The sequence below is a fragment of the Diadema antillarum genome, unplaced genomic scaffold, assembly GCF_040938485.1.
Source record: "Diadema antillarum isolate AM-2024a unplaced genomic scaffold, OU_Dant_1.0 seq00000437_RagTag, whole genome shotgun sequence".
NCBI classification, from domain to species: Eukaryota; Metazoa; Echinodermata; class Echinoidea; order Diadematoida; family Diadematidae; genus Diadema; species Diadema antillarum.
In genome coordinates, this window is record NW_027271414.1 from 1,109,386 (window position 1) to 1,131,602 (window position 22,217).

The 22,217-nt window shown below is 39.2% G+C and overlaps 1 protein-coding gene across 1 annotated transcript in view; it reads right to left on the reverse strand.

Annotated features, from left to right (window-relative positions):
- Nucleotides 1–22,217, reverse strand: part of LOC139732579 (uncharacterized) — a 179,261-nt gene that overhangs the window by 62,331 nt on the left and 94,713 nt on the right. The window contains exon 7 of the mRNA XM_071643432.1: nucleotides 21,429–21,558. Within this exon, the coding sequence (XP_071499533.1) occupies nucleotides 21,429–21,558 (130 nt within the window). The remainder of the gene's footprint in view (nucleotides 1–21,428; nucleotides 21,559–22,217) is intronic.

Here is a 22,217-nt window from a genome sequence, read left to right on the forward strand (position 1 = left end):
ACAGAAGTAAACATTAGATAAAAGCAACCTCTTAGAGGAAAATCTGCGCCTCTGTTACTTTCCAACTTTCTCTCTTCTCTGCCCTCTTGTGATTTGGAGAGAGGATATTAAAGAATGCGAGAAAAAAAAAGGAGAAATGAGAGAGGAAAAAAGAGGAGCGAAAAGTAAAGGAGGCTTGAGTTTGCCGACACCACTTTTGTGCTTTCGGTCTGCTCTCCGAGGCGAAACCCTTCAATTGAGGGATTTTAGTCGCTTCCCCTTTTATGTATCGTCACGCTAACTCCAAACAAGTGATGCATTTGTCTAATTGACCAACGGGAAAAAGAGAAAGAATCTGATTCCATTACAACATTTCTACGTTTGCATTGTGTGTATGTCTGTGTGTGTGTGTATGTGTGTGCGTGTATTTGTTTGCAAGTCACAGCATTGTATACATCTCGTCTTCACACACGCACGCATACACACACACACACACACACACACACACACACACACACACACACACACACACACATACATGCATTGATATTAATCCAGTCCCTTGGGCTTCGATGAGGACATCTTTCCCTGGTTTCATTTTATACCGCGTAGACCTCATTTTCCCCCCAAATCCAACTGGCATGTTACCTATGGCTGCAAGTATAGGAGTGGCAGAAGAAGTCACAGAACTATCTGAGCAGGTGCTTTATGACGTCATGGATGCGTCTGGAGTAAAACCGTTGGTATATTAATCTTATATAACAATTAATTAGTTGGTCAACAAAACGAGAGTGCGGGACGCATCACACACGCGGTGCATTAATCGCATAGCCCCCTTCTGAAGCTTTGTTATGAATCGTATGCGTAACACTTTCATATCCACTGCGGATAACCCATCAATGATTAAGACATATACTTTTGTAGAAATGCTGGTATAGGTACTAGCTGGTCTACTGGTCAATATGTTTGATTAACTCTCAGGTGATCAACAATGAAAGTAAGCGCCTTTGCACTAAGCCTCGTCTTCGTGTTTTCCATGAGAGAAGATTCCTTATTGTGACGTACAACTTACTTTATGGGTGGCCATGTTCACATACTGCACTGTGTAATGCGAACAACAATGTAACTCAGTCACTTGGCCCAGTTCAACATTATTTCACACATATATGACTTCAGAGCGGAAGGAAGAAAATGTCTCAGATTATTGTCGGTTTGAACTTTTGAAGTCACCTCATCTAAACAGGTTTGAATGCGAAGCCTTGTTTCTTTCACATACAGGGTAACCGCTTTCCAAACATATTTTTCTCCCAACCTCAAATAGAAGAGCTAGAATTACGATATAACACAGGTGCGCTGGGGGTTGAAATTTAGCACAAGGTTGGCCTACTTCTATAGTTATGTTGCGGACATTTGATAATTTCCAAGAATTTGGGGTACTCTTGCATCAGAGTTGAGGTCCGATAGAATTCTGAACTGATGAAATCCCACTCGCCCCTTATCAGCACCCCCAGCCGGTAAGTGCTGCGCTGAAATACGTCTTGTGGTCGACAAGACAGCTTGCCCCCATCCCCCTCCCCTCTCCCCCATACATGCCTGACAGGGCGTCTGTGGACATATCGTCCTGACAGACGGGCGAGTTGTTATTGTCACCATCACGGAAGTCGTGATGGGTCGAGGAGTAGGGGCCGAGTTTTAGTTCGACCCCACCGTCCCCGACACCTTGACTCACTTCCTATCCAACTCCGTCGTCCCTTGTCACGGGTAAACGTTGGGAGAGAGGCTTGACCAGTAGAGTTCTGTGAGCTCGACCCCGTTACCCACGTGATGATATTGGGTGAATTTCGTTAATCCGAAGGTTCGTTAATCCGAACGTGAAATAAGATTCGTTATTCCAAAGGTTCATTATTCCAAAATACATTAGTTCCGTGTACTAGTACCTAGATATTTTGTTTATCCGAAAAAGAAAAAAAAAGTTCATTAATCCGAAATTTGTGGAGCTATTATGAAGGTTCGTAATCCTAAAAATGAAATAATGTTCGTTATTCCGAACTGAGAACTAATTTTATTCTCCTGAACACCTGAGATGGTGGCTATTTGACAGAAAATAAAATTTATATTTAAAATGAGGCAATTCAAAACAGGTCAATTGCAGAGCAATGGAGGTTACACTGCTCGATAATATGTGTGTGTGCGCGCGTGTGTGTGAAAACAAAAAAGTGTGTATTATTCACTTTTCCTAAGAAGATTCGAGTTGGCTCCAGGTGTTGTTCACTCCTTCAAAATAAAGTGAAGCAAAGGTGTGATGCCTATTCGTACTCTACGCCAGAACCGAGTCTACCACTTGTGAACTTTTTAAGAGGAGAGTATTGAAAGGCTGCATGCTTGGAGTATCTTGGAAGAACCGAATTCGGCCCCTGGACATTACACAACGGTGTCTTTGGGGGAAACAAAGAAAGAAAAAAGGTAAGGTGCTAAAACTCACAGACACACACCCAGACATATTTGTAAGAATAAACAAGTTGCAAGTTACCACCTCTTGCTGTTTGTGTAACAACCAGGTTATAAACACCGAGCATGTGTAAGTCAACATCGGAAGACCAGCTTAAGAAATTCAAGTAAGTCCCTATTAGTGTAAGCTAAAGCTTTAACGCACGTTCGATGGCTCTGCCACGGATGTGGGAAACCCCTCCTTGGTTACACAAGGTGACAAGACAGACCAGCAACGAAAAAGACTGGCCAAAGAAAGTTACAGGTGCATGGGGGGAAAAGGTGTGAGGTGTATCCAACGGGATCAAACAAGAATGAGCAGGGGAGTGGCCACCCTACTTCAGACGGATAGACTGAGGGGGCGCTAATGTGGCGTTGTGGATAAGACTTGACTTTCAATCGGAGGACCCGAGTTCAAATCCGGTCAAGCGCACACATTCATGGACAGGATGTTTTTACCCACCATGTCCCTCTCGACCCAGGTGTATAGATGGGTACTGAGGCTGTGCTAGGTTAATAACGATGGCAGGTCCGTCTGGTATAGAGCAGTGGCAAAACTGAAGAGGCTACCCTGGATGAAAAAAAAAAGACTATTACGATATATCATTACTTTGAATCATGGATACTATTGGACCGTATCTCATTCTTTACTTTTGCAGAGCTAGATTGAAGACCACCGTTTTATCATTGGTCATTTCGTTCCTCTGCGAGGGGAAACATCTAGTCAGGTTGAGGCTAATAGAAAACCATATAAGGCGCCACAGGACCGCAAAGGCGTCATGAAAAGCGCCATTAATCGTCTAGGCCTATCTAAAAGTGTCTAAGGCAATACTCCAAGCTAATCTACCGAATTAATTGGGAATTGCTACCTGCGAAACAAGCGGCGGAAGACTAAATGCCTTAATTGATGCTAGCAACACACCTTGTTCGACATCAGACACAAGTGGTATTGTCGAGGAATCACGCGGCTGAGACAGGGCTGGGTATTACCAGGGAGGTGGAAGGGGTCCACCTCCCTGGTATTACCATGGAGCTATACAACACATAGCCCATGTTGCTATACAAGACATAGCCCATGGTATTACCTTTTAAGTTTGGTATCGGGTGTGCATTGGAACGCGGCCAAACATGCCAAGAGGGAGTTTTTCAACCTCTTGCCACTATTCCTTCGCAGGTGGGACACAATGTAACACAAAACCGAGGCATCAAAGTGGATAAAGATTTCTTTCACAACGATTCGTCCGTCGAGGGAAGAGAAGCTATAGCTCCCTCTCTTCTTGCCAAGTCATCCAAATGAATAAATTGAGCCACTCTTTTCTTCGCGCGACCCATTAAAGTCAGTTAAAGTTCCATTTAGAGCCTTGTCAATACCGACACGAGTTTAGAGAAGATGTTTGCCAACACAACGAGAGCGTAGGAATTCGCGACAGGGGATTCTTAAATACCGTCTGAGGAATGTAAAAATGCTCTATGCAACATGCGTACAAAGAACGAGAACGACATGTAAGATTAAAAAACACACAAACACTTTCAACGCACTCCGACAGTAGATTGCGGAAGATATGCTGCGGATTAAAGTTACTACTACCACGACTACAGTAGCTTTGCTCGTATGTCAAATCGACGTATTTCTTTCTAAAATCGATGATAGAATTTACAGCGATATGATTCTTCATTTCTGTATGATTTTTACCATTTCTTCACGTTAATGCCATGTGACTATCACGGGCACAGTAAACATTTTACATGTCCCTTCTACAGCGTTCACTTCCGTAATGAATAAACACGTCTTATTAACATTAATAGTATGGTTTGACACACATCAAGCAGTTCATTACCTCGGATGATTATGATCATCATTATGCAACTTTCCTTACATTTCAATACATTTACAAGTAGCTTAAGACAATGTAAGACGTAAAATGATCAACTTGTGTCATATAGAATCGTTCTTCTTGCTTTGAAGGTGTTTCTTAGTTTTCAATGTCACCATAAAGGTTAAATCTCAAGGTTAGCTGTTACTGAAGAATCGAGATTTTTATCATTCTTCAAGAAACGTCTGGTGCAGGAGACTAGGAATGATGTGACTTGTCAGTGAACTTGAGATAGGAAACCAGTAATAAGTAGCAGCAGGCTGATTCACGAGCCTCGGAGCAGCGAAGAAGAGAACGCTAACAGACGGGTGGTGCGGGGTGTATCCCTTCACGATTGGGCCGAAGTTAACTGGGGTGTGTTCTTGAACGTCTGCACGTAGCAAATAACATGACAGGTGATTTTTACGCCCATCGAAAACGTTACAAATTTCCATGAAGATTAGAACCGTGCAGAGAATGACAAAAAAGACAACAGTATGCCTTCCGAGTATTGGTATTTAATGAAACACACATGTATACACACAAAAGCAATGCATGCTACCAGCACATCACGTTTGACAAAATACATAATTGTGTCAACTAAATTTTAAAAAGCAGAAAATATCTTTACTCCTCTCTAAAAAACCTCAATGAAATTACCAAAATGAGCGAAAATTGAAGTTAATGCACTGTAATCTTGCAAAAGGAAACTCATGCAATATCATTATACTTTTTCACATATCAATAATTAATGAAAAGATCTATTTCAACAGATTTTCTCCAATTGAAGTCAGGTTTTCAGTAGTTAAAATAAGTAATAGTAAAGATGATTATTTGATAACAAAGTGATATTGACATCAAACCTGAATTAATGAGAAATGTTCACTTTCCGTGCATGAACAGAAAATGAAAATTTTGTACACTCTGCTTTCAGATGATTAATTGAGCAGTTCATTAAAGTAGAAGAAAAGAAGTAAAAGTAAAGGAGTTAAAGTCTCGTGATTTTGACCTGCCATGAAAACTCAAGTTTGCTCCTTCAAGAGTCCTTAGAGCAGGGCAAAGTTGACTCTTTAGCATGGTGACTTCCTGCCCCTCCCCCCCCCCCCTCACTTTTTTTTCTTTCTTCCTCGTCACAGATACGAGATTCATACCTGTGCGTATGTATTGGTTAATCCGCCTTCGTGTGCGGTCTACGGTAGCCTCAAAAGAACAACCTCAAAGAGTACGGGGTCGTCATTGAATTCGTCTCTTTTCATCGTCATGGCGGATAGAATGAGGAGTGTACTAAAGCACATAGCATATGGTTTCGAAAAGCCAGCTTCAAATTTACGTGTGCCGAATGTGCCAGGGGGAGAGCGTGTCAGCAACACGCATTTACAACCAAATATCATTCCTACTTTTACTCGATAACATCTCGTAAATTATGATAGCAAAATAAAGAGCACCATGTATAGGCCTAATTATTATGCTATTTAATGAGAAGCGTTCAAGTATGGCCTACTGCAGACTTATTTCTTTCTACCGTTCTTCGACATATTTTTGCGCAATCTCAATGCATATTGCAAAATAATAATAAAACGGAACCTTCTCGGCGACGAATTAACTATGTTTCTACTGCTGCAATACTGAATTTCAGCAAGTGCAAGACACAAGGAATAAGTTTTCACCTCCTACCATGAGAGGTGTGTTTAGGGAATGCTCAATAGACTTCCATCTTGATTCTAGTATTTTCCTCTTGTGATTTTTTTCCAGTCGCTAGAAATATTCATTACTGAGTACTCCTATCAACTGGACACTGTCACTTTACTAACTGAATTGTATACTTCATGGAATTAACCTTATTGTCCTGTCGGTTTATCGCGCGGTATTTGTGTTGCAGAGTCCTGCTGTGTATCAAACAATATTGCAGGTAAAGAAAAGATAATCTTTGCTTAAAGGCAGACAAGTGAGCAAGTAAAAAAATATCCATCATATATCGTGTTCATTTGAAGTAGCTGCACGGACTATATACCCTCAAGAGTCAAGAGTCAATCGTAATCGTCCAATGGCTTTATAAACTGGATAATTATATATTGCTGTTCGATCATACGGCAGAGGAATCCTACTAACATGTTACCACGTAGATTTATGTCCCTCTAAGAGTTAGTACACATTACTGTAATTTTCAACACATAAAATCAAGAAATACAATCATTTACCACGGAGGTGGAACCTCCCTGCATTTATTATAATGATAGGTTTGATAACAAATACGAACAGGTCAATAAACCGGCCCCTCTTTCATTTTTTTTTTTTTTTTTTTTGGAGGGGGGGTATTTTTGATGGTCTTTTTGGTCTTTTATCGTCAATGATCCATGGCTCCTACAGTTCCTTCACCCTTGATTTGGGGGTGGGGGGGGGGATAGTGAACCGAATTCACAATCGACGAATATTCTACGAAACGTTTGTTTGAAGGTCTGGTATTTCCAGTAAGGGACGGCGATCACCAACACAAAACTAACAGGGCAATTCCCTTTATGTCGCGTTGTGACTGAGCGTTGGTGTTTGTATTTGGTCAAAATTCTCTGAAATGTCCGCTTTCCTTGTCCAAGGATTACGGCGAATCGACGATTACGCGATAAACAGTTTTTCTTCTTCTATATTTCTCTTATTTTTTCTCTCTTTATCTACACTCACATACCCTGGGGAGCTGTTGACCCACGTGGGCGTGTCGGGAACAGACAATTAATTTCAAGATGCGAGTAGACATTCTGAAAGATCCAGCAAAATACCGACATTGTCACCGACTGCGTTCATCGGATTAAAAGCTACAGAGGTATAGTTGAGATGATCCCATTGAAACCCAAGATTCACGTGCCACTTTCTCCACTCATAATATCAGTGTTTGTTGATATATTGGAACAATTGTATCATAAATTACAGCTGTGTACCTTCATGCTACCTACACAGGGCTGAACGCAGCAGCAGCAGCAACAACAACATTAGATATACTCGGTTTGCGGTTCACCATATGTAGTCCTTAGAAGGACTGTTGGAATGACAGGAGAAAGATAGAAAGAAAGGTCGGATGAGAGGTGAGAAGATTGAGTAAGAGTATTCTTTCTTGAGTGAGTGTAGTCCTGAAAAGGACTGTGAACCGAAGAGACAGAAGAGCTTAGGAAAGGACTCAACGTTTCGGACAGTTGACTGTCCGTCCTCAGGAGTATACTATCACTCAATTCTTACCTCTTATCCGACTTTCATTCTATCTTTCTCCTGTCATTCCAACAGTCCTTCTAAGGACTATACTCCTACTCATTCTATCTTTCTCCTGTCATTCCAACAGTCCTTCTAAGGACTATACTCCTACTCATTCTATCTTTCTCCTGTCATTCCAACAATCCTTCTAAGGACTATACTCCTACTCATTCTATCTTTCTCCTGTCATTCCAACAGTCCTTCTAAGGACTATACTCCTACTCATTCTATCTTTCTCCTGTCATTCCAACAGTCCTTCTAAGGACTATACTCCTACTCATTCTATCTTTCTCCTGTCATTCCAACAATCCTTCTAAGGACTATACTCCTACTCATTCTATCTTTCTCCTGTCATTCCAACAGTCCTTCTAAGGACTATACTCCTACTCATTCTATCTTTCTCCTGTCATTCCAACAGTCCTTCTAAGGACTATACTCCTACTCATTCTATCTTTCTCCTGTCATTCCAACAGTCCTTCTAAGGACTATACTCCTACTCATTCTATCTTTCTCCTGTCATTCCAACAGTCCTTCTAAGGACTATACTCCTACTCATTCTATCTTTCTCCTGTCATTCCAACAGTCCTTCTAAGGACTATACTCCTACTCATTCTATCTTTCTCCTGTCATTCCAACAGTCCTTCTAAGGACTATACTCCTACTCATTCTATCTTTCTCCTGTCATTCCAACAGTCCTTCTAAGGACTATACTCCTACTCATTCTATCTTTCTCCTGTCATTCCAACAGTCCTTCTAAGGACTATACTCCTACTCATTCTATCTTTCTCCTGTCATTCCAACAGTCCTTCTAAGGACTATACTCCTACTCATTCTATCTTTCTCCTGTCATTCCAACAGTCCTTCTAAGGACTATACTCCTACTCATTCTATCTTTCTCCTGTCATTCCAACAGTCCTTCTAAGGACTATACTCCTACTCATTCTATCTTTCTCCTGTCATTCCAACAGTCCTTCTAAGGACTATACTCCTACTCATTCTATCTTTCTCCTGTCATTCCAACAGTCCTTCTAAGGACTATACTCCTACTCATTCTATCTTTCTCCTGTCATTCCAACAGTCCTTCTAAGGACTATACTCCTACTCATTCTATCTTTCTCCTGTCATTCCAACAGTCCTTCTAAGGACTATACTCCTACTCATTCTATCTTTCTCCTGTCATTCCAACAGTCCTTCTAAGGACTATACTCCTACTCATTCTATCTTTCTCCTGTCATTCCAACAGTCCTTCTAAGGACTATACTCCTACTCATTCTATCTTTCTCCTGTCATTCCAACAGTCCTTCTAAGGACTATACTCCTACTCATTCTATCTTTCTCCTGTCATTCCAACAGTCCTTCTAAGGACTATACTCCTACTCATTCTATCTTTCTCCTGTCATTCCAACAGTCCTTCTAAGGACTATACTCCTACTCATTCTATCTTTCTCCTGTCATTCCAACAGTCCTTCTAAGGACTATACTCCTACTCATTCTATCTTTCTCCTGTCATTCCAACAATCCTTCTAAGGACTATACATGGTGAACCGCAAAAACGAGTATATCTTATGTACTACACCATGAAAACGCCTTCCTTCAAAAACAACAACATTATTATCATCAACAACAGCAACAAAATCACCCCCTCCTCCTCAAAAAAAAAGAAAGAAAGAAAGAAGAAAAACGGACAGGTAGGAAGCGACATCTGTTTGCTAACTTTCTTATTCAAGACTCCGAGACGACCATCTTGAAGACATCACTATTTGAAAGAGAATGAAATTAAAAAGAAATGAAAACTACTATGGACGACGACTGACCTCTGATATGATTGACGGACGCTCGAGATGTCAAGAACCAATCTCCAGTGTCAAGCTGACCTTTGACTGCGGTCAAGCGTCAGGGTCACTGACCCTTGGGATTTGACGTTGGGTTGGATTCGCTCTGACCGCACCCCCCTCCCCCCTCCCCCCTCCCCCCTCCCCCCCCCCCCCCCCCCCCCGTCGCTTTGACAGCTGCCCTCTTCGGCTGAACAAAGGAGCCAACAACTGGCCTGCCCTCGTTTCTAAACAATACCTGGAAATATATCTCTGTGATCAAACTGTAGGAATTGAGATGTCAAGATAGTGTATCATTAACCAAAACTGGCCTGGAGTATGCCTACGTCACGAAATTATCCTTCAGGCACATTTTCAATTCTGGCCATCATGGCCATGCCCTACAACGTATAAACAGACTGGAAGACAAGACTAGCATCGAGTTCGATTTCGCATGTCAAGGAATATGATTGGATAAGGAGCCGCAAAAACGTTTTCGAGACAATAGCGTTAGTATCACTACTTTAGTTATTCTATTTTCTTTTTCAATTCTTTCTTAACCCTTCGTGTCCCGGCTGACACAGAAACCCTCATAGGATTGCACACACTGTCCAAAGTTCCCGGCACAGAAAATTTTAATCTCAAGACAAATGTCTCTGTAAATAGCGTAAGTCTCCTATGTGGGTGAGTGGCCCGAAAATCATCAATTTGGTGTCCCTTCGGACATCATTGAAAGAATTACTCTCTAATCCTGGCATTGTATCGGATTTATAGAGCCGAGTGGTGGGAAGAACCCGGTGAATTACGAAGCAGATGCCGAAAACCGGTAGCAATTCAAGACGTCAAAGCTGACAAAGGCTTGGACTTCAAAGAAATACTTTCAAATAAAACATCACACCAACGAATCTATACCTTTAATTTCAGCTTTATTACGCTCACCTTTATACACGAATCTTCTAGATCACTGCTGTAGGCCTATACACTATGTCCAAATAAAAAAATACAGTCGGATTTTTGCATTGATAACGCCCAATATGATTAAACCCTCTAAATGCTACTTCAGGGTCTTGAAATATAACATCTCAGCTATATTTTGCAGAAAACCCCATTCAAATTGGTTAAGCGGTCACAGAGAAATATGGATTGTTGTAAAGCATGTCATGAGTCTGATTCTTCCAAGTTTAGCACTTGGATGCTCTTGGAACTGCCTATTAATGTGTGATCACAATAGACAGAACTTGGAGGGAAGAGATTCCTGACATGCTCTCCAAAATTCCTCATTTCTCTTTGATCACAGAAGCAAATTGAATGGGATTTTCTGTAAAATGTGGGCAATGAGTTATAGTTTCATACCCTGAAATTGTATTTAGATTGATTCACTATTTTTAAAGTTATCGTTGCGGAGGGTACCGCTGTAATTTTTGGGGGGACATACGGTATATTGTGGTGAGGTATGAGTAAAAGAGGTGTTCTTAGGAGGATTAAACAATGTACGCTCAGTGTATAACACTTGGCATCCAATATGATCAAAATCGCATGATGTTAAAACATTGTGGTACTGAGACCATTCAAAAGAACAGAAACTATCACGTAAACAAACAAGTAAACATTGCTATGGGGCCTAGTGGCGGTGTTCGTAGAGAAGAGAGGGGTCACACAAACCCCGATTCAACGCATTTTTGGGGGGTACAGCAGGTCTACATGATGTGAGTCTAAACATTAATCAATTCATCATACATATGACTTTGAGTCTGGGTGAGATATAATAGACCCATTTGTCTTCAGGTGCTTATGCTTTGGATAGATGAACAGCATAATGCAAGCATTACTTTCTACTTTATACATCAATTACATTCGTCAGTATTGTTGACCGGAAATGAAATTATTGCATACTATTCTGGAATCAAAAGCTTCGTCCTTCTGTTGTCTTTTTTTTTGGGTACATTTTTTCTTTTCTTTTCTTTTCTTTTTCTTTTTTTTTTTTTTGGGGGGGGGAGGTTAAGAAATTTGAAGGAAGTCTCATCTCCTATTCAAAAATAAGAACCAATCACATCCTTACTTGTGCTCATTTCGTTTTCCTGATAGTTGTCCACTTCTTTCTTAAAGATAATATAAAGTTTTGGTACCTCAAAAGTTTCTCTGAGTTTCCTTGTCTTAGTTTGTGTTTCAGGTTAAAGTACCTTTCATATAACTAACACTGTGAGACTTACTCGCCCCAAAGTGCTCTCATTTCTTAGTAATCATGCAATAATGGTTTCGTACAATGCGTGTATATTGATTATCGCGGTACCGCGTCGAGTCAAACTAACGGCTCGTTCGAATTCAGAGCCCGCTCTGCTCTGGTACGAAACCATTATTGTATGATTACTAAGACATGAGAGCACTTTGTGCCGAGTAAGTCTTACAGTGTTAGATATATGAAAGGTACTTTAACCTGAAACACAAACTAAGACAAGGAAACTCAGGGAAACTTTTGAGGTACCAAAACTTTATATTATCTTTAAAATCCATTCTCTCACTTGACATAACCTCCCCGACAGAGTGAGGAAGAAATAAATATAGCGCAAATCAACGTACCCGCTCACCCCCCCCCCCGCACACACACACACACACACACACACACGCACACACACGTACAAACAAACAAGCAAACAAACACACATACAGGAATAAGCCTACATAAGTGTTTTGAGGGCACGTCGAGAAAGAACATTGAGACATGACATTTCCTGCACGTCAGAATTTCATTATGTATATTTTTTGTTTACAGGTAGCGCTACTTGAGATATTGTTTCACTTTTCTTGTTGTTGCTGTTGTTTTTGTGTTGTTGTTTTGTTTTGCTTATTTGTTTAAGGCACATCCGATTTTCAAAATGACATTATAAAACTGATTTAAGACTCCCATGGGCAATTTTTCAGCGTGGCATTCATTTGATCAGTCCCGCTGCTGAACATAACACGCGCATGTTGACCCCTCTATAAACGTCAAGAAATGGAAATGCATATTTCCACTTTCGAAGGGAAAAGACGCGTGGGGTAATATACGACTGAATGATATCGGTCATGTCACTTTAACAACTTGAACTACTTTGGGTTTTTTTTTTTCTTTAAGGAAGAGTATTGAAAGGAGGCACGTTTGTCCAAGAAATGAGAGGGAAAAAAGAGCTAATTCATCATTGGTATAAACGTGTCGAGGAGGCGTTCGCAATGAAAAAAAAAAGATAGAAAAAAAAAATAAAGAATAGAATATCAAAATTAGCGGTAACATAACATAACAGCAATAGAAGACTTGAGCGAGGACATGTTCTTATTGAAATATGGACAGATTGGAAATGCGGATTTACCAACATGCATAATTATAGCATCTTCGTAAAATATTTTTCCCAAAACATCCAAATTGACAGTACAACTTGTAGTTACATTCTCTCCCTCGTAGAATTTGCCTTCGATCATTCGTGTGTGTGTGTGTGTGTGTGTGTGTGTGTGTGTGTGTGTGTGTGTGTGTGTTTCATTTGTACCTTAGTTCATGATACATAATGCCATACTTGTGATTACATTGATGGTAGCGCGTCGAGGAAAAACAAAGACAGAAATCGAGGTTAACCAGACAGGTTGCAGGGGCCTAACTCCACCTTACAATCAACCTTCAACGGGTAGCTCCTTCGTTGTGGCGTGCCAGATGTTAGACGGCCCAACGGGAGCACTGAACGCTAATATAGTTGTTATTTCCTCGTCTCAAACAGTGGAGGATATTGAAACAATAACCGGCTAGACAATTAGGCAAATTAGACTAGTTAATGGCTATGGTTCCCCAGCTAGTCTCGGTTCAAGCCAAACAGTCTTCCACAAATACCTGCCGCATCTGCTAGCATTGAAACAAGTCGCTTTGCGTGCATGGTGGTAGCAGCATGCGCCTCACTTGGATTCAGATCTACCGAATACAATTGCTTGTACAATGGAATGTGTGATCCAAGTGGAGCGGCACGTGTAATTGAATCATAAATGACTGGTAAAAGACTAGGCCTATTTACAATCTAATTTTCAAAATTGAAATCGAAAATGCGTTAACGCAGAGGAATAAATCTTATGAAATCAAATAGAAAATGAAATTAGACACTACAATGGAAGTACATTTTTCACTAAACAGTAGGCTACATATTTTTTTTTTTCACAAAACAGATATATCAGTTGAAGACACATAGTTATAATTAAGTAAGATTTAGAATAAATAAAGATTATGATATCGTCGCATCTCTATGACAAACAAAACAACACAAACTTAATAACATTTTGTTTCATGTCTTGAATTTGGATTTATTTCCTCATCATGGAGTGGTACACCCCGATCATCAGAGCTGGTTTCCATAGGGGTTCATATATTTATAATGACAATCCTGTAGTGTCATGCTTTAGCGTCTAGTCATAAAGCAAAAGCTATGTACTTTCCTTTTGATGAAATAAACCATTATCTATCTATCTATCTATCTATCTATCTATCTATCTATCTATCCATTTATCTATTTATCTATCTATCTATTTATCTATCTATCTATCTATCTATCTATCCATCTATCTATCTATCTATCTATCTATCCATCTATCTATCTGTCTATCTATCTATCTGCGGAAGAACAGTCTCCGGACTGAAGTATGTTGCGTTCTTAAATAAATGAATGAAATGAAATGAAAAATCTATCTAAAGGTGAATTAAACATAATTATAGCAAAACTTACAAGTTGAATATAAACTCCTTGGAGCAAGACTATACCCTGTCTTTATAGAAAGGACAGAGAAGAACAAATGAGAGAGGAACTTGATTCACGATTCCTGTACAGGAGAGCGTCCTGTGATACGGTTTGGGGAGGATCAAACCAAATTAGAAGTGGGAGGGGGAGGGGAACTGCAATAGAAGAATCTACTGGGGAAATTAAATTTCATCTTTTGTCTACCGTCTGTCAAAGGTCCCAGAGGTCGTTTGTAACCCAAGGAATTTCGACTGGTCTATAACGATAAACATCATAATCAGGTGTATTGCCCACGGGAGTTCTCCTCCCATCCTTTGTCTTGTCAATATTAATGTCTCCACACAGTTGTAACGGCAAAGCGAAAACTGTTGTTTTCTTGTGTTTTTTATATTGTCCTGCGGTATGTGCATCATTTAATTTGTTTCTATCCGTGTCACGCAAGGTGTTAACAATCTTACAATTAACCCCATAGGCCTGATTAAAATACGATGTTACTTAAACCAATAATACTCTGAAAGACATACGTGCACTGATGCTACCTCGCATGACTAGAAGAAACGAACCAACAGTCCACCCTTACTCGAGTTGATGCAAACACCTTAAGGGGCATGAAGAAGCTCTTATTAGATACTCCTGACTCCCGACAACATAATTCACTGGAATATCATATCCTCCAAAAACAGGTGGCACATTTCTATGGTAATCGAAAAGTTAAAAACACGGGAAGATTAATTAACAGTTTCACCCTACATTGTACTCGAGTAGAAACATCAATTGAGCTTCGAAGGAAGTAGTATAGCAAACGGCCGTTCAGACGTAACCAAAAGTGCGTCAGACAGTAACTACATCTGTAACTAAATCACGTGAATCACCAATAATAAAGCTTTTCGTCGATTGTTGTTGACATCGCAAGAGGTCAATTCTGAATGAAAATGTTATTGTTGATGCTCTTTCGACTTGTTTTCATGCTTTCGCTTAATTTCCTAGTTCTTGTTTGGGCTTATTTTGAGGGGTTACTTTTGGTTATTATCGAACAGAATGTCACACTAATTCGTTATCTCTGGTAATCATGTGTTACAAATCGCTATTTCAAAGCTAATTCAACTTCCACCTTTGATCCTGGACAGACTTGGAAGGAAATTCACATCTAGCTTTTGGAATGACGTACATGACATTGTATGTCATATTTACAATTTATATTAATGGACATCCTTGCTTGAAAATTAAAGAAATACAGGTTTCTCTTTTTTGTTGCAGTTTTGTAAGTCTCTCCAAACACGACCTGTAAAATCACATGTTGTGTGCAAGAGGGAATAGAGTGATTTTCTTTTCTTTTTCTCTCCCTCCCTCTCTCTTGTGTTAAACTAACGTTAAACAAAATATATGTAGGAATTAAGTTTTGTGCATGCATTAGACTATGTATTAAACTCTGATTAGACCATCTTTTATGTGCATTTCCTTTATATAATTGTATTGTATTATACGGATGTGGTTTTAATTCACGGACTTGCCAAAACAGCCGTTGGCTGAGCCAATTACCGCGACAAAATTAAATGAAATTAAAAGAAATGAAATCTTAACTGTGATTTATGGCAGTTCATAATTACAATAAGAATCCATCGATTAGTTCTGCTTGAGGATCTGCAAAATAAGATTTAAGTGTTCCGATATTGGACATATTTGCATATTCTGAATCAGTCTGCACGTGACTATAAAAAAACAAGAACAAATGTGGAGAAGTTTGATGAAATGTTTATGTTGGTCCAGCAGGCTGATGCATAACAGATGAAAAAGTACGGAGAAACGTGTTAAATCTCTATTGCTCCACATTATGAATTTCGATGAAAGTTTACTACCAAACGTGACAAGTATATACGAATATGAATCAACTGCTGAATTTAATTTTCTAAAATGACGTACGAGAAACCAACACTTTCCCCTTTAATTTTAATTTCCACATTTCCTTTGAAATTGAAAGCAAGCAAGTAAATCTTAGCTTTTTATCATTTATTTGAATTAAAGAATTAGTTCCCCTTTGATAATCTATTAAAAAAAAAATCATGAATATGAAAAATTCTGCAAAACTTTTCCTTTCATCATTCTGACTCATGTTTTATTTTGATCCTTTTATTTTCATTAATCACACTATCCATAACGATTAATGTTCCTGTTTTCTCCGCTGGATACATGATACAGAATTAGACCATGTAACTAATCTTCATGTTTTTATGATTATTGCCAACTCATCCACGTACTTCCATGCACAGCGTGCTTTTCATTTTTAATGACACCAGGAAATTTGATGTCACGGAATCTACAGATTAAATCAGAACTTCTTCCCGTTTTTGTTGTATTTTTATGACAGTTCAGCCATAAAAGCCTCGCAACTGAATGAGTTCGTGTAATTTGAAATAGTATCGCTAATTCATCCACGAACCAAACATGCGTAACTCCTGGTGGAATTGGGATGATAAAAATAACTTTCAGCACAGCGATTACATTTTATGATCAACGCCCTCTATGTCGGATATTATGTAATTACGTGAATTTGCTGTCACTTGATCACCCTAATTGAGGGAACACGCAAACTGATCTTCACTTCATGAATTCTGTCGATGTAAATGTTTATTTATCAAAGCTTGACAAGACTAGACTTTTTATATACTCTCTAAAAAAAAATCGAGTGAAAATATTCACTCTTAAAAGAGTGAATACAAAAAGAGTGAATTTAGAGTGAAATTGGAGTGAATTTTGAGTGAAAATGTTCATTTTCACTCATTTTGGAGTGACCTCAGGGATCACTCGAAGATTTTGGAGTGCTCCCTGAGGTCACTAAAAAACGAGTGAAAATGAACATTTTCACTCAAAATTCACTCCAATTTCACTCTAAATTCACTCTTTTTGTATTCACTCTTTTAGGAGTGAATATTTTCACTCGATTTTTTTTAGAGAGTATATATATATTATATATAAAAAATCAATTTCGTTTTGAGTATGATGTGAGATATCGATTCACACACGTAATTGTTATCAAACAATATAAGGAATATACAATTATTCGTGAAGACCCTACGAAGTCTTCGCGTCAAAACAAATACTAATGTGTTGCTCAATTATTTCTCATCGGCCCAGGCTGAAATAACCTGCTGATATCTTATCAAAAAAAAAAAACTTTTACAACAAAATGTGACGTTAAGATACTAGATTGAGGAAATTTCGATCTATCGGCTGTTTTCTTGTCTAGACCGAATTCATAAACCTGACATCAATGACCTCCTCCTCGAAATGATGATGAGGGTACAGTGCATATTTTCTCTTTTGTTTGTTGATTATCTTTCTCTCAGGATAATTCTGGAATGATTTAAAGTATGGTGATGTTGTTTGTCAGTAGTCTGTCTGAAGTGTAACTGCATGCTCTCGTTCACGGGGTAACGTGTTTCGATAATTTTCCAAACCCAAAGAGGTTCAGTGGTGATATACAGTAATGATGTTTCAAAGCGTACACAACAATGTATATAACAGTGAATATGACGCCTGTCTAGCAATGTATCAACTGCACGCTTCCATTCGCGAAGTACTGTGCTCTGATAATGTTCCAAACCCAGAGAAGTTCAGGAGTGATATATTGATGTTTCAAAACGTAGACGATGTATTTATATAACGGACGACAAGACGACACACTGTCTAGCAATCAGGAGCTCGTGGGTTCGAATCCCATCCGAGTACTTAAATGTCTATGATTTTTTTTTTATGTTGGCTATTACTCAAACACTGAAGGATCGGATTTTATTTACGTCGATTAAGGGCAGTTTGTCAGTTGCCATAAAAACAACACAATGCAAAAATCATTCATTTGAATATAACGAAGTTAGCTATTATATCGTTGATCTAACTAATACCACGACGAATAATATGCCTTGATTTTGGGCATCTGACGAAAACCCGCCTCCATCTCTGGAAAGGATTGTCACGTAATAAATACGACGAATTCACGCGCATGTTTCTGTATCACAAACATACGAAATGAATATCATTTATGATCACGGAAAAAGAAAAGATCACGTTCAAAAAGTGAGGTCTGACCACTGAGATATACATCTTAAGATAAATTCAATCACCTTGACCTTGAATGTTACAAATATTCGCATGGTTAATATCTCACATTTTTCCCGATGGAAATCCGATGGAAATTGGGAATTGCTATAAGACGAGACTAACAAGGGTATAACTATTTTAAGACTTTATATTCATTGCATATACTTTAGATTAATTAATCCGCGGTTTCCGCCGTAAGCTAATCCATATGATCGAGTATGATTTTATAGGGCTCGATTAATTTCGTTCAAGGAGCAGATCGTGCACCACTCGGTTATGTGGTTTTGTGAACTTTAATTAGCGGGTTTTCACGCGACGGTACATCAAGGATTACGATTGCAGACGAAGCTGAATATTATATATCCGATCAATATATTTCTGAAAAAAAAACAACAACAGCAACACACAAACAAACAAAGTAACAAGCCTTCCACTTTTTGGGCTACCCTGGGAAAAGAATACTAAACAAATAGATAGATAAATAAATAAATAAATGAATAAATAAATATATATATAAATAAATAAATAAATAAATAAATAAATAAACAAATAAATACATACATACATACATACATACATACATACATAAATAAATAAATACACGAATGAAGATAAACGTTACAATGAGGCCATGTTGAAACATTGAATGGATGAAGAACAACAAACTGCTGTGTGTTGTATCCTCTACTGCCTGCCACGGGCAAGCTGGTCATCTTATCCCAACTTACCGCACATTAATTCGTCATCAGTGTCATGCTCATGTTGATGATATTAATACGATTAAACAATGATTCAATGAATCATGGAAACGTTTTGTCTGTATTGTTTGTAGAGATTAGGTAAATACCTCACCACCATGACGCATATCAGTGTCCGCTGAATCGTACACGGTCCAATGCCGTTTACATCGCTGAATCATACAGATCTCCTACATTTTGACTCACAGCCACAAGCTGTCAGCGATTTATTGAGAGTTGATAATCAATTCTTCTATCATGTCCATACGGGATAAATAGTTAAGTGTCTCAAACAGACAGACACTCGCATCTCATCAAAATATTCAAAATCTAACAGCCAAATACTCAGGCGGCCAGATTTGTAATCTAAAACTTTGATATTAATTATATACTATCTAATGTGCAGAAAACCTGAAGTATTTACTGAAGAACGCTTTCATATTCACAATATCGTAATCGTAAATAAAACTCAACGATGTAACATGTATGGCTCAAGCAATGAGTGATGGGATGTTACTGCTTTATGCACATAACCATCATGTGACCTTTTGACGAATTACGTCATTCAAAACTTTGACAAGAATCCACTCGCTGCGTACTATAGCTAGAGCTCGTAGAATGCCGAGTTCGCTCGATTGCCTTCCGACCCCTTGGATTCCAGGCACGTAAAAAAAGAAGTTTGTGGAGTGCATAGTCATCACAAGAAAGGGGAAAACTCTTTACTCGATTCGGGAAAGTGTTGTCAAAATCTGAATTGCTGTCATCATACTCTGCAGATCACACACACATACAGGCAGTCATTGCGAAGGAATAAATCCGTCAACAGAGAAATGAATGAATTCATAATTCATATCGATCTTTATCACTGTACATTCTTTCATTTACTTTATAATCATGTGTCATTACGCCAGCTATATTTCATTTTCATATTCTTGTAATTTTATCTTCGGTCATCCAACAACGCTGTTATTGAATGGCCAAGCTGTGTTTATCATCGAAACAGATGAAAAACGGCTACCCATCATTCGCTTTTTATTTTACACTAATTTGTGTTGACATGTTTTCATCGACAAATTTTGTATATCTCTTTGTAACACGGATTTAACGGACATTAATAAAAGAAAAAGCAGGCAAACAAACATACGTACAAATTTAAACGCAGTTGTGCCTATCACTGATCCATTAACCTGTCAATCATTTTCTTTTTCTTTTTCAATATTTCCCCACAAATGGTATACAACATGTAGAGTCCCTTACAGGTGTGCCATCTGTCGCCCACTCTGCCCTCCTGTATGAATCCCAGAACCAACTGGGTGGGGCTCAAGATAATCGCACTTTTTATCCATTCCAAAGCTCGTCCAAAGCCGACACGATTACCATTTTTTTTTTTCTTCGATGCCGAGCTCAGGGGGAAGAGGTAATCGATGATCCAAAAAAAATTCCTGCACGTATTGACGAAGCTATAAAGCTTACACCACATCAGAAAATCCGCAGCAAGCTTGTGATTGAAAGTTCATTATAGCGGTCAATGAACTTCATCTACCCCCCCCCCCCCCCATCCTATGATCCCAAGATGCTGGATGAGATATGTGGCTTATCTGCCACTTAGCGGTAACAATGTAGTTAAAAGAAGAGGACAAAAAATGAGGAACAAAACGACGAAGTTAACGAATGGGACCATTCCGATGAATGATGGTTTCTAATTGATGAAATAGAAGTGTGCTGTTATCATCATGGTACAGTCATTGCACTTCGAGAGTACATAGTGTGCATGAGGCTATTCTGATTACAGGGATAACTGATCCTACATTATGATCCTCTATATTGGTTCGTTATTCGTGTTTGATTGCTAGACATGGGGGTGCGTAAAGATTATCTTCTAGTATATGAGACCATGACACACTAAACATGTGTCTGGATACTTCAACGGGGCAGTGATGCGTTACAACTAGTTTTCTCCACTATTCGTATCATAAAGTTAACGTGTGACATTCGGATACTCGACGAATTCATTTGGCACGTTACCCAGTGAGAAGTATCCTATAATGTTTGAACATTTTGACATTGAAAGGTAACACGTTATAAGGTGATCATCTGCGCCTGTTTTTCCAGGCAATTTTATCTGTTCCCGTATAGAATGGAAGCAGCTGGGAAGAGTGCGGTATGCGTCTCGTTGCAGAGGCGACGGGTATCTTTCCCCAAAGTAGCGTGGCGACAAAAAGTGCTCAAAAAGGAAAAAAAAAAAAACATGAACTCGTAATATTTCACTGACAAAATATAAACAACACAGCAATGAAGAATAATTAGCACGTAAAAGCAGCTCGTATATTGATAGTCAATGTTGTTAATGCGGAAATCGCATCAAGTGATTACTGTCACTGCGAGAGAGTGACGGAAATCTTGAGTTGGGTACCGGGAAGGGATAATCGGGAATCGGGATCGGGATCGGGAATTGGGAATCGGAGAAAAGGACAAGTGTCCTACCTGCCAACGTCGTCGAGCCAAGAACTTCTTGTGTCTTTCCGTCGACAGCTTGTTCTCACATGCCCTGGTTCGGGTGCTGATCTCACTCAGCCACGGGTGTCTGAAACACTCATCCACCGTCATGCGTTTACTGCGGGGAGGAGAGAACGGGAGTGAGAAACAACCTTAAGAGAATGGCTCATTGAGGAGCGGGGAAGACTTGAGGGGTAAGAAAAGACAGAGAGGTGGGGGAGGGGGTTAAAAGTTGGCGTTCAGGTCCCATGGAGGGTGAGTCACAGGTACCGCGTTTCCTGCATCTTCGGATGCGGCTAGTCTCGCCCGCACTCCTACTGGAAACTCCGTTACTTCACCCCTCGACAAATTGGCCCTGGCAGGTTGGAATCAAAAATAGGAGCTACTCCATCCCATAAGCCCATTCCTTTCCACATCTCGATGGAGTTTAGCATCTGTAATTCCCATTCTCCCGAAATATCAGGACATGAATAAATCTGATCCACACAGTTGCACACCATTCTGACACAATGAACCCTGTAGCTAAGTCCAGTCAAGTTTTTTTCTTCATGAGTACTGATCCCATCTCCCTTCCTCCGACTTTACTTTGAAATTCTTTCTTTTATTTTCAGGGTATTTCATGACTGAATAGGATTGCGTTTTCTTTTATGTGTGTGATTGATTTTGCTGGTACACATGTTCGTCTAGTAGAATGTAATCACATTTTTTCCACTTGCAATCGATGTGATCGATGTGATCATTCAAGATCAGAAATAAAAGGAAAATACCAAAAAAATA